The following is a 13,455-nucleotide window of genomic DNA, read 5'->3' on the forward strand; positions in this document are numbered from 1 at the left end:
ATCCATTGTCTGGAACTCAGGACTAGAGCTACTCTATTCTCTAGGGTCACCAGCTTAAATCAAGCATCACAGGAGTACTTTACTTTCACTCAGTTTCAAGGTTTACTTGGCTTTTTATTTTCATGTATCAACAGTTCATTACTCCTCAGACTTCCTGCTCCTTTGTTTAAAATCTGAGTTTTCCTTTTGGTAGGATTTTCCTTTTTAATAAAGACTACCTAACTGACTTTTCAGTAATTCATGTTTTCTTCTAGAATTTTCCTTTCACCATTGTTGTCCTCATCATTGCTAAGGTGCTATTTTTGCCTACTGTCTGACACAACTCGAAACAAGAGCCCAACTATCCTTCACTTATCATAGTATACACTTTATTATGCAAATGGAGCCATCATTTAGCAAATATTTACTAGCTCCCTATCATGTCACCTGGTTTAGGATCTGGGCATGTGTCAAAAAAGAAAGACAATCTCAGCCCTCATGGAGTTTAGACTAATTTGTAAGACAAACATGAATTATATAATTCATGTTTTAATTTATGATTGGAATAAGTATTAATGCAAGAAAAGCACTAGGGATTAATAAATTAATAAACTAGGACCTAGTTTGAGGAGATAGTGCTCTAAGAGCTGTAAATTTCCATAAACATATAATGAGAAATGAAAATTATGAGTCATATACCCTACACGGATTTTCCCAATGGGGATATGGAGTGAGATACAATAGCGGCATTTTTGACATCAATAACACCATTATGAAGCTCAAAGTGACTTGTCAGATTAAGCATGGGACACACAGCATGTGCCATGATGGGTTAGAAAGGTATTTGTTTGAATAGAGTTCTCAGAGAAGACTGATAAATGACTTTTACAGCTACAGATCAGTATTTTGTTCTTGTTTTCTCTTGATTCTGTCACTACCTTTTTGACTGTGGGCAAATCATTTCATTCTCATCATTATAATAGGAGGCTGAGTCAATTGAGTTGAGTCAGCATCTGCCATATTGGAGCCTCCTAAGCTCCAGTTTAGCAAGATTGGAAAAACAAACCTGTTTTGTCCATTCAGTGTTACCACCCTTTTACTATAGCCAATAATAGTTTTAGAAATAATGTAGTTCTTACCTTTTATGAATATTTGCCCAAGATGCATTGATGTTCTCTGTTATCATGTGTACTTTTCTGGTGTCATCTGAAGAATAATCCCGGAGAAGTTTCAGTGCCAAGTCATTTGCCACATCTATGTTTATCTGCCATTGACGGAGGTCTTTGGCCAACTGCTATAGATGTATATGGGAAATAGAATGAACGTCAGGTTCTTTTTCTGAAATCTATAGGTGGACTTTCTTCAAATAGCTTCTGAAACCTTAGGTTAGATATGTCTTCAAGATTGTTTTTAACCTACTATATGATTTAGTAAACCATGACAGTATAAGCTAACCTCCTTTTCATGACAAAACTTTTCAAATGCAGCAGCTAGAGCAATAACCAGTTTTAAGTATTTCAATTTAGTACCAATTAATTGGAAATAAAGTGAGCTTAATTGTTTTTATCACAGGAGAGAGCAAAGTATAAAAACAAGTTTCTATATAATCGTTGTGCATGTGACACATAACAAAATTTGAACAGAAAAAAAAAATTCATGCATTTCTCTTCTCTTCATTAACTTGTTGAATTGTTTATGTAATTAGTGCCATCTACTGGTATTCAACTAAACCTGCATACAGGAAATATTGACAAAAGGACAGTGCCATTATTCTAGTAACAAAAATTTTTGAAGGATTATAATATTTAAAAATACTTTACTTTAAAATTAGAACAAAAATCAAAATATAGGAATCATACTAAACAAAATCATCTATTTTTCTCTTTGTTTTTCTTTGACAATTGAGTGTTGTCCAATTAGCCATTTTATTACTGGAAGAACATTTCAAAGAAAGAAGTCAACCAATTAATTATAGGTGTACCTGGAAGCATATCATCTTGAAACTTCTATTAAACACTTTTGCAAGTAGGAGGCTTTTAAACATTGAGATAATATTATATTGTTAAGGTAGTTATATCAAATTCAATATGGTGGATTAAGCTATTGATTCATGGGTAGATAAATAAGAATGAGCAATTTAAAGAACAGAATAAAATGATTTTATAGAAAAGAAAATATTAACTTTCAAGTAATAAAATATAGAGTATTAAATCTGTGAGATACAATTTAACACCAATTAAATTAACAAAAAAACAAACCCAAAGTCAGAAAGACTGGGAAAATTAGCACATTTATGTACTGTTGCTAGGAACAGTTTCTATTAGGACAATTAGGCAATAGATTCCAAGTGATATACAAGTGCTTAATCCCACTGACCCAATAATCTCACTTTAAAAAACTTATTTTAATAAAAATTTTTAAAAATGATAAATATACTATGAAATAAAGATCTTTGTAAATCAAAATCATAAAAAAACCCAGGTAAATTTAATATTTCAATAGGAGATGTTAAAAGCATATAATACATTAATGCAAGTCCCAATATATAGTATATATGCCCAGTAATCATTATAAAGGGAACACAGTTTTCTTGTGCAAAAAGCAACAAAATTTTTATCTACATTGTGTGTTATAACCTAAAAAATGTAGTCATGAATTGGAAGGAAAACAGAAGCTGAAAAAAACTGCTGTTTCTGAAAAGAGAAATCATTTTTTGTTTTCATAGCTGTTGTCTTGTGTTAGTATGATGTTCATATGATAAGAATCTAACATCGGTACTTTCAGTATAGTTTCAATGGGTTTGATTGGACTTCTATCCCTTAAAAATATGTATTTAATCTGACATTTCTTAGTTAACTAGAACATTTCATTTTAGAATTAAACTAAATGACAATGTTTACTGCATTTTAGACCCAGATTATCAAACCAAGAAACTAAAGTTGAAAGCAAGAAAGAGTTTCTATGGCACAGAGCACAGTTGCTACTACTACAATGCAACTAAAATTTATCTGTGGAAAGACTTCTTTTCCTTCCACACTTACATGAAGCACCATAACTGCTATTTTATTTTTTTAAGCTTTATTTGTTCTTTTCATATATACATGAGAGTAGAGTGCATTTTGAGTTATTATATATACATGTAGTACAAGCATGTGTAATTTTTGTGGTTGTACATGATGTGGAGTTTCACTGGTGGTGTATATGAGCATAGGAAAGTTATGTTCAATTCATTTTACTCTCTTTCCTTTTCCCATCTCCCCCTTCTCTTCATTCCCTCTTGTCTAATCTAATGAACTCTATTCTTTCCTCCTCCCTTTATTGTGTGTTACACAGCTCCTATTTTCTACTTTTCAGATTCCTGAGTGATTCAAAAGTCCTTCTGAGGTTACATAACCTTCAAAGTCTTGCATTTCCTGAAAATTTCCTTCTGAACAAAATTATGTCTCCTTTCCTTCTCTTCCTCAGAAACCTAAAGTGTAAATAATGTATAGTAAGACAAGGAAGACTGATCAACCCTTATTATCTAGAGGGTGGTATTTGCATTTTAAAAGATAAGCTTTTATCATCTATAGCATAAATATCCACAGAACTGTGACCAATAACCTGTTTACTGTTTCCCAAGGAAACTTCTTTAGAAAAAATTTAGTTAGAGATGGACACAACACTTTTATTTATTTATTTTTATGTGGTGCTGAGGATCAAACCCAGTGCCTCATATGTGCAAGGCAAGCACTCTGCCACAAAGGCACAATCCCAGCCCAGGAAACTTCTTTTTAACAAAGATTTATAGACAGTTGTGACAGTGCACAACTGTAATCCCAGCAATTTGGGAGGCTGAAGCAGGAGCATTACAAGTTCAAGGCTAGGTCCTGCAATTTAATGATAACCTAAGCAATTTAAGAAGACCCTGTCTCAAAATAAAAAATAAAAAGGGCTGGGGATATGGTTCAGTGGTTAAGCATCTCTTTTCAACCTCCAGTACTTTACCTGGTAAAGCATATAAAAATGGCAATAAGTATATAATTAAAATCATTTACTTAAGCAAGTTAAATAATCTTGGATGTTACCCTTCACTCATGAGTTGCTATTTAAGCAGACTAGATAGAAGAGGATACACTCTTTGAATGGTTTCATGGGCATATACATATTTTCAAACACATCAATCTACTTTTATTAAACATGGACTATATTTCTCTGTATGACTTATACTTCAATAAAGCTGTTGAAAATTTTTAAATAGGAGAATGTGACAATGAGTCTTAAATAAGTTTGTAGATCATAAAAATACCTATATGTATAAGTTGCAAGGTACACTAGGATTTTCCAAAACCTCTGAATGAAATAGAAAATTAGCAATGTCATAGTAAAAACACGAAGCTTGATTTCAAACCACAACTTTTTGATACATTCTTGAAAGGCAAAAATGAATGTGCCATGTATTTTTCTCTAAAATTGTACTCACAATAAAAGTTAAAATTTTTATACCAAAAAAATCTTGGCTGAGCACTAATGGTCACTGAATACTGCCCAGTTTTGTGAGGATGTGGGATTAAAAAGAAAATCTCTCACTGACCTTGACTAACATTGAGAGCACTAAGACCCTTATCTAAACACAAAGGTTGTCAACCAAAGCTTTCTTTTTTTCTCTTCTTAAAGACATTCACCAGAACAGACTGGTTTCCCTTCCTTCTAAGGTAATATCCTGACTACTGTGGGTTTTACCCAAGCATCATTCAAGGAACCATGACCTTGACCAGCTTTGCCTACCACTGTGAAATTTACTACTGGGATAACTCCAGACCTCAGAAGGAGTGTAAATTCAAAAATACAATAGACTTCACACACAACCTTTTTTTTCTTTCTGGATTCCATTTACAATGGTGTACTCTATGGGGAATTGTTTGTGTTGTGATCATGGTGTGTGAAGAAATTTAAAATACTGTGAGCACTAGCCTATAAAAAAGATGACTTTGTGGGTGTATATGTGTGTGTTTCCTATGAAGAACATAAAATGCTAAATTCCCCAAAGATTGTATTTCTGACCAAGAGAGAAATATTCATATCCATACCTAACTTGATGCAGCTGCAATGTACTTGGTATTTATCCACACTATTTTAGGCCAAAAAATAATTGTGGACAATGAGACAACCTTAAGCAATTTCAAGAATTTTGAGGGTTTTTTTCCTATTTTAATGTTTGACTTATCTCACTTTAAAATTTGCAACAATTCTTTTTATGTATATTGACTACATTCGAGAAAAGAAAGGAAAAAGAAAAAAGTAGTTAAAAGTCTGGGCAATCAAATGAACCTATTGGGTTTGAATTTTGGCTTAATAAATTAGTAATCACATGACATGGGAACATTAATTATCTATGCCTTAGTTTCCTCATTTGTTAATTGAGAATATTAATAGACACCTTAAAAGAAGATTATCAAGATTAACTAAGAAAATTCAGGGAAAACACAGAGATGTCTGGCATACTGAAAGAATTAAATAAATATTGGCTATCATTACTACTGTTATCATTGTAACAAGGACTTAACACTATTCAATTGTGCCTGCAAATGTCTGATGGGTAGCTAAAAGCAGGATTAAAGACTTGTCATCTCTGCTTCCATTTTGCATCCATCCTCTTTGTTCCCAGTCACCTTGGATTCCAGGAATAAATTTGGATTACCTATATCTCTTGTGATGACAGAAAGCTACCTGCCAGGTAACAGCAACTTTCTTATCTGGGGTAAGGCTCCACCTGACCAATCTTGAGATAATGATGGACAGACCTCACTTAATCAAGATCACCTGCTTTGGTGACTGTGAAAAACTTCTAGCTGTTCAAATCCCTTAACCCTTCCCCTCATTTCCCCTTCTATAAAACCTCATTGTGAACCCCTCAAAGACTGGGCTAAGAATGTGGGTCCTCTTGTCTTTTTGGCCTAGCTTCACCTTTCATGCTTTTCACCATTATCTTTTCTGCTTGGTTTTTGGGGTGAGTGGCCAGACCTGATTTATTGGATCCCCAGAGTCAGGCCTCTGACCTAGGAATCTAGTAATATTATCACTACTACTTTTAATGATCCAACCTATACTGTAACAGTTGTCCACTTTATGCTTTGAATATAGCCCTTGCTGTTCTGCCACTACAACTATGATGTGAGTCCATACTAAATGCAAAGCAAGTGGCTCATTGTTTACTAGACATTGTCTATAAATACAGCAGATCTAAAAGATTCCCTTTAACTTAGAAGTATGAGCACATACTAATTATTATAAAAGGGAAATTAGTAGAGCAAGTGAATGGGGGATGGAGGAGGGCAGAAAAAGGAAGGTACTGGGGAAACAGTTTAAGCAAATTACCTTATATGCATGTATGGGTATGGCATAATGAATCCTATTATTATGTATAATTATAATGCCCAATAAAAAATAAAACAAGTGAGTGCATGACCATATAATTACAATTTTAAGGTTGAGTATTATTGCAAGGTTTTCTCATAAAAAGTGTTTTGGGATATTCACCTACAAGTGAAATAAATGTTTGTTCTGGGTGAACTAGCTTTTTAAAAATTTTAATGACTGTCTCAGAAGCTTCATGAAAAGCAGTTAAGAGTAAGAAAAAGGCAACTTCCCAAGAAGCCACCTTTGTCCATCTCCTTGCAGTTTGATCTTAAGGAAGTCATTAACCTCCTGAGTTCCAGTTTTGTCAGATGTAAAACAGTGGGAGGTTACTCTGCCTATGCCTCAGGAGTCAAAATCAAAATCAAATTGCTTGGAAAATTATAAAACAGGATTGTAAAATATTTATGGATACTAAGTTCTATGTATTATATTGGATTTCTGTCATTTTGCCTTGGATAATGTGTTTGCATATATGAACTAAGGAAATTTAGCTTTGTGAACTAACAACTAAGAATTTATTAACTCAGATCCATTTTCTGTCCACTCTCTACTCAGTACTGTGGAGGAACAGAATTTCCCAGGATCTCTTGCTAGCTAGCATATTGGATCAGACCAATGAGAGATGCTGGCAAGAGATACTGTAACAGTTGTCTAGTTTATGCTTTGAATATAGCCCTTGCTGCTGTGCCACTACAACTTATTTTTAAAAGGCCATTTTTCTTTCCCCCGCCCTCTCTCCCTGTTCTTCCATAATCTCTCCCCCTTCTTAATCTCAGGGGAAACAAGAGTACCTTTCTTCCCCATCCTAGACAGTTATCTTTCCTTGAGTACACACCTACCATAGGAAAGAAGTAATCCAGACTTTGGGGATGGCACCAGAAGATCTCAGAAAAGACTAGTTCCTAAATTAACAAGTGAATTACAACTCTGGATAGAAAATGAGTGGAATATAGCTTTACAATCACCTCTTTAAAAACTTCCTGTTCTGGGCTGGGGTTGTGGCTCAGTGGTAGAGCATTCACCTAGCACGTGTGAAGCCCTGGGTTGGATCCTCAGCACCACATAAACTAAATAAATAATTTTTTAAAAAGTAAAAAAAAAAAAACCCAACAAACTTCCCGTTCCCCCCTGGGCAGAATCACAGCCTCTGGGGCAGGAGTCCCCTGTGTTTCTCCTTTGCTAGCAAAACAATAAAACTTCTTTTTCCTTTTTCTCGAAACCATGTCCTAGTTTTTGGATTGACATCAGGGCCAAGGACCAAGCTTTTGGTAATAATAGAAGAGCAGGATAAATGGTGAAACTAGAGAATTTCTCCCCTGCTCTCTCCATTTGGGCAGTGTTTCCTTTGTGTCTCCATTTTCCACTGGTCAATCCCTCCCTCTATGATATTTGCTGAGCAGTCTTCACAGTGGTTGAGTTAGCACCAGATAGTTGTGGTTTCTGGGCTTTGATAATACTTGGCCCTCCAGCCCTTGATGTGGTAACAGCTTCCTGAAGCTACTAAATTTAGAATTGCCTCACTATCTCCTGTTATATTTTCTAGCTCCTCCATTACCCATAGAACCAGTCTTCCATATTAAATTCCTTTTGTTTGAAATATCTGGTGTGGTTTCCAAATTGAACTCTGTTGATATGAACTAAAAGAAATCTCATTGGGAATGATCCTACATACAATTACACAGGGGGTAATTTCATATATCTAGCATTGATTTCATGAAATATCAGAATTTACATTTTGCATCCTTTTCTCTAGTTTCAGAGGAAGAGGTGATTCTTTTGCTATTGGAAGTTGATTTCACCATCTGGGCACCCATCTATTCTGGGATCCTCCTCCATGTACTCTCTCTCTCGATGTGTGTTCCAATTTCTTGCCTCTCTGCAGGGCCCTTCTTTACAGCCTTCAAATATGAGTGTCTCCTCTTAAAAAAATAAAAAGAAATCTGGACTCTTATCATTTTCTTTCCTTCCACAGTCACACTCTTCAGAAAGTAAATATTCACTCATTGCCTTAACTTGGTTACATTTCTGCCACTCTAAAATTCATCAAAATCAGGTTTCTTCCATTGCCATTCCACTAAAACTATTCTGATAGAAGTCACTGAAGCCCTTAATTCTTTACCTTCCCCTGTATCCATGATCATTCCTATGTAACTAGGAAGTTCCTCCAACAAAAGACTGAATTTACTTTTCTGCATTTAACCCTGAGTTTGACCATGTGACTTGCTTTGCCTAATCCTAATGAAAAGTTAATAGAAGCGACACAAGCACAGGCTTGAAATGTGTTTGTGCAATGAGGCTATCATTTTTGAACTTCCCTTCCCTATAAGACAAACATACCATGTGTAAGCCTGCTCATCCCAAGAGGAGTATTAATGACATGTGAAGCACAGTCACCTCAATCAATTCTGAAGCATGAAGTGCCACTCAACCCAAATTGTAAACTCATGGAAAGGCAACACATCCTTACTCTTGTATGACACTAATATTTTCATTTCATTGCAGCAGTTTTTGTGATTTTTTTATTTGTGCATAATTATACATAATAGTGGGTTTCATTGTGATATATTTGTATATGCACATAACATACTTTGATCAATCTTGTTCCCCAGTACCTCCCTTTCCTTTCCTTGCTCCTTTCCCCTAATCTTCCTCCTCTACTCTAGTGGTCTTCCTTCTGTTATTATTATTTTAATTAGTGCATTATAACTATAAAAGCAGGATTCATTGTGGTATATTCATACATGAACATAGCATAATTTGATAAGTTTCATTCCCGGGTACTTCCCGATGCCCTCCCTTTCACCCTCCTTCTCAATCCTTTTCCCCTCCTCCATTGATCTTCATTATATTTTGTGAGGTCCCTTTTTTATTCTGTTTTTTTTCCTCTAGCTTCCACAGATGAGAGAAGAATTTGACCTTTGATTTTTATTTCACTTAGCACGATGTTGTCCAGTTCCATCCATTTACCAGCAAATGTCATAATTTTATTCTTCTTTATGGTTGAATAAAACTTCATTGTGTGTGTATATATATATAAACACATTTTCTTTTCTTTATCCATTCATCTGTTGATAGACACCTAGGCTGGCTCCATAATTTGGCTACTATGAATTGTGCTTGCAGCATTTTTAAAAATATTTATTTTTTGTAGTTGTAGTTGGACACAATAACTTTATTTAATTTATTTATATATGGTGCTGAGGATCAAACCCAGGGCCTTGCACATGCGAGGCGAGTGCTCTACTGCTGAGCCACACCCCCAGCCCTGCTTGTAGCATTTTTGGTGAGTAAAAATATGTAAAGGATTAAAATTTGCAATGGCCAATGCCTGTGGAACGATTTAGGCTCTCACTTACTTGATTCATTTGCAGCAGCTGGTGCTATTGACTACTGTCATTTCCTTAAAGTTTTTTTTCCTTTCTTGGCTTCTTCTCTTTGGATTTCCTCTGTTCCCTTGTATGATTCAAGTTTTTCTTTTTTACCTGTCCCTTAAATATTACTGTTCTCCATGGTTCTGTCCCTGGCTCAGTTTTATATTCCCTCTGATTGTAAATTGATCCTCAGCTGAAGAAGGAGGACTGAAGAAGGAAGCAGGGATCACACCCCTAAAGGAGGTACATCATAATTTTCCCTTATATCCAAATCTTCTACCTTCATTGTTACTACCTTATTTTAGGTCCCCTTCGTCTCTTGTTCATCCTTTTTTTCTTTTCTTTCCTTTTTTCTTTTGGGTACCAGGGATTGAACCCAGGGGGACTTAACAACAGAACCACATCCTCATCCCTTTTAAAAAATATTTTTAATTGTAGTTGGAAACAATACCTTTATTTTATTTCTTTTGCTGAGGATTGAACCCAGCTCCTTGCATGTGCTAAGCAAGCATTCTACTGCTGAACCATAAGCCCAGCCCCTCCTTAGCCCTTTTTACTTTTCCTTGTGAGACATGGTCTCGATAAGTTGCTGAGGCTGGCTTTGAACTCACGATTCTATTGCCTCAGACCCTTGAGTCGCTGGGATTATAGGCATGTGCCCAAACTTGCTTTCTCATCTCCATACAATTGCTTAATTAGTCTTTTTGTAACACAAATAGAACCTCTGTTGCTCCTCTGTGTAAACTCTTTCATTGTGTGTCTAGTACATAGAAGACAAGAAAGTTCAAATCTCTCTTCAGATCAGAAGGACTTCATTATATATAACTTCCATCTGTGCATCCACTTTAACCTTTTGCTCTCTTTTTGTCATGCAGTCTCACAATTGTCCATGTGACAATACAAAATCTCTGGAAGTTAAGGGACTTGTTCAAGATGGCATAGTCATGGGGAGGGAGAGGGAAGTGGTAGGGAGTGATATTGGCCAAATTATATTGCGAACATGTACAAATATGTAACAACAAATTCCATCAATATGAACAAGTGTAATGCACCAATAAAAAATGTGAAAATAGAAACAAAAGATGCATAGTAATATAGGCAACATAAAAATGCAGTTCTATGGATTCTCAATTTGGGCTTCAATCTAGTTGGAGATGTATTTTAATATAAAGGAATTTAAGAAAAATAATTTGGTCTTCTATAACTGAATTTTGAAGAATATAAAATACTCTTCTTGATGACCATTGCATGATTGGAAAATTATTGTATACAAATAAGTCATTTCCTAAAAAAGTTAGCAGAAAAAATATATTTGGTTTATAAAAAAATATCACTAAATAATTTAGCCCTAAGTTTGAATTAATGTTCTTTCTATAAATCTTTACTGGGAAAAGAAACACAAATTTCTTTCTTCCTTGTGTGACTTAAAATGACCTATAAAAATCTTTATGGATTTATAATAGAAATGTTAAAATATCTGTAAGGAAGCTATTTCAAAAGTAAAACCTCCCACCATTAACTTCAAGACTCATCTATTAAACCCTCAACATTACCAAACAACTCTGTTTCAGAAGGTAACACTCTATAGAGGGGATAGTATTTAAGAAAATGGCCCTCATTTTCCAGCTTACTGGAAATGATTAATCTTTTCAATTGCTTTGAGGACTACATACCAACGTTGTTACTTTTTTATCCTTTCAACAATGACTACAAGCTGAGAGCAGGCAAGTAAATGTGTTATCGGCCAACCCATTAGAGTTCCATTATTTTCTGTCTTACATGGCTTCATGTAATGAATTTTTATAATTAAACTAATGGCATACAATTTATATTTCCCCCTCTTTACTTTCAGGCCCCATTTCTCTTCCAGCTTCTTTGGAATAAGTTTTATACAAAAAGAAGGGAGGAGAGTCCTCCAAGTGCTTCATTACCTTAATTTCATTATGACATTTTGGAAAGCATTCCCTTTATCTGGACTCTCTTTAATTTGCTGACTTTATTAAAAGGCTTAAGCAGTGTTGTAATTAACAAATCATCAAGCTACCCAAGGCATCTAAGAGTAGTCTAGTTGAGAGGGTGTGGAAATGGTTGGGTAGAAATGACTCCAGAGAGAATTGCCAGAGGACAGATCTCCAGAAAGTGGTGGTAAACTGTATTATTGTTTACAAATACCAGTGCCTTTTAATTACAGGGGATTATACATCTGCACTTTAAGAAACAAGAAAAGATTTGTAATCTTAATGACATGAAGATATCCTTTTAAAAGCAACTTTGTTGAATACAGTTCATAAACTATTAAGTTGATCAATTTAAAGTACAAAATTGTGTGGTTTTTAGTATACTCACACAGTTGTACAACCATCAACACAACCTAATTCTGGGATACTTTCTTCACTCCAGAAAGAAATCCTATGCCATTAACGGTTACTGTTCACCATCCATTGTCCCCTGCTCCCAGTGGTCCTCTGGGACTGATTTATGTCAATTAGCTTTATGTTTTTGAGGTTCAGCCATGTTATAGCATTTAATTTCTTCTCATTGTCAAATATTCCACTGTTGGAAGTACCACATTTTTTATCAGCCAAAAAACATTTGGGTTGGTTCTACATTTTGGCTATTATAAATAATGCTGTCATGGATATTTGAGTGAAGGATTTATATCTATATATTTTCATTTTTCTTAAGTATACACCTGAGAGTAGAATGGTTATGTCATACAATAACTCCATGTGTAATGTTTCTGGAAATTGCTAGTTTTCCAAAGTGTTTTCACAATTTTAAATTCCCACCAATAATGTATGAAGGTTCCAGTTATTCTATACCATCAACACTTGTTATTATCTGGCTTCTTGACTTTAGCCATCTTAATGGTTTAAAGTGGTATTTCATTGTGGTTTTATTTGTATTTTCTTTTTGTTGCTGTCCTTAAGGGAAAGCATTCAGACTTTCATTCCCATGTTAGCTATGGATTTTTTATAGTTGCCCTTTTTTTAGTCTGAGGAACTCCCCTTCTGTATTAGTTCCCTAAGTCGGCCATAATAAAGTGCTACAAACTGAGCGCCTCAAAACAACACAATTTTACAGTCTCAGAGTTTTGAAAGCAAGATCCAAAATCAAGCCTCTGTGCTCCTATTCCAACAGGCCACGTTCCCATTGAACACTGTAGTTTAGTATCCTTCCTTGTTTCTCCCTATCTTCTGGCAGTGACCATCTATCCTTGGTATTTTTCTGGCTTGCAGCTCTCTCACTCCAATCTCTGCCTCTATTATCATATGTTGCTGTCCACATTGAATGACATTCTTCTCTTTTCAAAAATTAGTGTATCTAAAGAGTTGTCTGTCAATTTTGTTGATTTTTTCAAATAACCACATTTTGGTTTTGCTGATTTTCTCTACTGTATTTATTTTCTCTACTTCATTTAACTCTAGTATTTATTATAACCTTCTGATTGCTATAGATTTAATTTTTCTCTTTTTTCTAGTTTCTTAAGGTAAAAGGTTAAGCTATTGATTTGATATCTTTCTTCTTTTTAAATATAGGTACATATAGTTACATGTTTTATTTTAAGCATTGCTTCAGCTACCTCTCATAAATTTTTGAATGTTTTATTTTTATTTATTCTTTCTTGAAGTATTTTTACTTTTGGTTTTCTTCTTTGACCTTTGGCTACTTAAGTATATGTTATATGATTTTATCACATTTGTAA

The 13,455-nt window shown here is 34.7% G+C and overlaps 1 protein-coding gene across 1 annotated transcript in view; it reads right to left on the bottom strand.

The window, feature by feature from the left end:
* Positions 1-13,455, bottom strand: part of Dmd (dystrophin) — a 1,737,386-nt gene that overhangs the window by 581,680 nt on the left and 1,142,251 nt on the right. The window contains exon 49 of the mRNA XM_048796385.1: positions 1,119-1,273. Within this exon, the coding sequence (XP_048652342.1) occupies positions 1,119-1,273 (155 nt within the window). The remainder of the gene's footprint in view (positions 1-1,118; positions 1,274-13,455) is intronic.

This window comes from Marmota marmota, unplaced genomic scaffold (genome assembly GCF_001458135.2).
Source record: "Marmota marmota marmota unplaced genomic scaffold, marMar, whole genome shotgun sequence".
Lineage (NCBI taxonomy): Eukaryota > Metazoa > Chordata > Mammalia > Rodentia > Sciuridae > Marmota > Marmota marmota.